The sequence below is a fragment of the Geospiza fortis genome, unplaced genomic scaffold, assembly GCF_000277835.1.
Source record: "Geospiza fortis unplaced genomic scaffold, GeoFor_1.0 scaffold286, whole genome shotgun sequence".
NCBI classification, from domain to species: domain Eukaryota; kingdom Metazoa; phylum Chordata; class Aves; order Passeriformes; family Thraupidae; genus Geospiza; species Geospiza fortis.
Window position 1 is genome coordinate 1,252,261 of NW_005054444.1, and position 1,509 is coordinate 1,253,769.

General features: G+C 55.5%; 1 protein-coding gene across 1 annotated transcript in view; it reads left to right on the forward strand.

The window, feature by feature from the left end:
- Positions 1-1,319: 1,319 nt before the first annotated feature.
- The window catches only part of LOC102040514 (homeobox protein NANOG), a 2,660-nt gene continuing 2,470 nt past the window's right edge, over positions 1,320-1,509 (forward strand). Inside the window, exon 1 of the mRNA XM_031062294.1 lies at positions 1,320-1,492. Coding sequence (XP_030918154.1) covers positions 1,320-1,492 — 173 coding nt within the window. The remainder of the gene's footprint in view (positions 1,493-1,509) is intronic.

Consider the following 1,509-nt stretch of genomic DNA (forward strand, 5'->3'; position numbering starts at 1 on the left):
GGGACGGCTTCGCCCCCGAGAGAAAATCCCTTTCCGTTCGTGCATCTGCTCTGCGAGCGAGTGACCCACAGCCCGGCTGCCTCGGCTTGCTTTGGGGCCAGAACCAGGCTCTGGCTCTGGCTCTGGCTCGGTATTTTCATCCCTCACACCTCGGTATTTTCATTATAAGAGATTACAACCTCTTTCTCCCACACTCCTAATAGTCCTGACTGGATCTTGTCCGGATTCTGAGAAACTAAATCATTCATTAGGAGGTGATCAAAAGTAAGCCCGGCAAGGACCCTTCCTTGCTGGCTCAGGGGACCAGCTGGGGCTCATTAGGACTCAAGATAGGAGGCGGAGATAAATTGAAATCAAGGGAGGTCTTTGTCAGGTCTTGCAGACGCTTAGCAGTGCAGCAGGTTAGTAGCTACATCCCTGCCTGTGCCCTGTTTCCTTGCACTGGAGGAGGTGGGGAATTTGCTTGCTGCGTCACGTGCCTTCATTTGTACTTTTTCCAGGTGGTTTTCCAGGTTTTGTAACTCCCGGGGTGTGAGATCCTACCGATAAGTGTTTAATTTCCTTAAAGTAAGCAGTAATAGCTGGGGGAGGAGGGTGGCAAGGGAAACACTTTATTCTTCCCCAGAAGGCCGTAGGCCCTAACTTCAAATCCTCAAGATCTGTAAAGCTCTTTTACCGCTGCAGTGCTCTTGTCTCCTTTTAAATTTGATTCTCATCCCTCCCTGCTGAGTAACAAATTTTTTTTTTTTAAATAAGTCTTTGTTTTGAGATACTACTTTTTAGAAAGTCTTAAATGGCGGGGGAAATAAGCTTGGAAAATGTGCAGAACAGGACTGCCTGGCTCAGCCTTGGGCGAGCCGCAGGGAGAAGCACCCCGGCTTTCTTTGAGCCCTCTTCCCCGCCACACAGACACGGCTCTGAGGGGCCGTCCCCCTGCCCCCGTCCGGATTCACTCGCGGCGAGGTGCAGGGCTTTTCTCTTTGCAATGATGGTTGCGATCTGCAATGCAGACGCACAAAGTCTCCTCATGCCCCGCGGCGGGTTCCGGGGCCATTCTCTCTGTTTGGGTGGAGAACTGTGAAATGTGGGGGTGGGAGTGTCTGCCCAGCTCCGTCCAACTCACCGGGCGACTCCGCTCGGGCCTGCTGCCCCGAGGGGCGAGCAGGGACCTCCTTCCCACGCCCCAGCAGGGAGTCATGTACTCATCCCCGCCCTGGCATCCACCAGCCAAGCTGGCAAGCGCAGCCCGGTGTCCCAGCCCTCCCCCGGGTCCCTGAATACCCTCGAAGTCCCTTCCCCCCAATCAACCAACTTTTAACATGACAATGGCCATGACAATACCCTCCAGCCAAGGCCAGGCTGGGGCGGACTTAAAGCATCTTCCCCCAAAGGAACGCCTGTCCTCGGCCTGCCGGCAGTCTCGGCGATCACCTCGACTCATGCTTGGGGCAGGGACACCCGGCCCGGCCATGAGCGCCCACCTAGCCCCGCCGCAATATGTGCCGGACC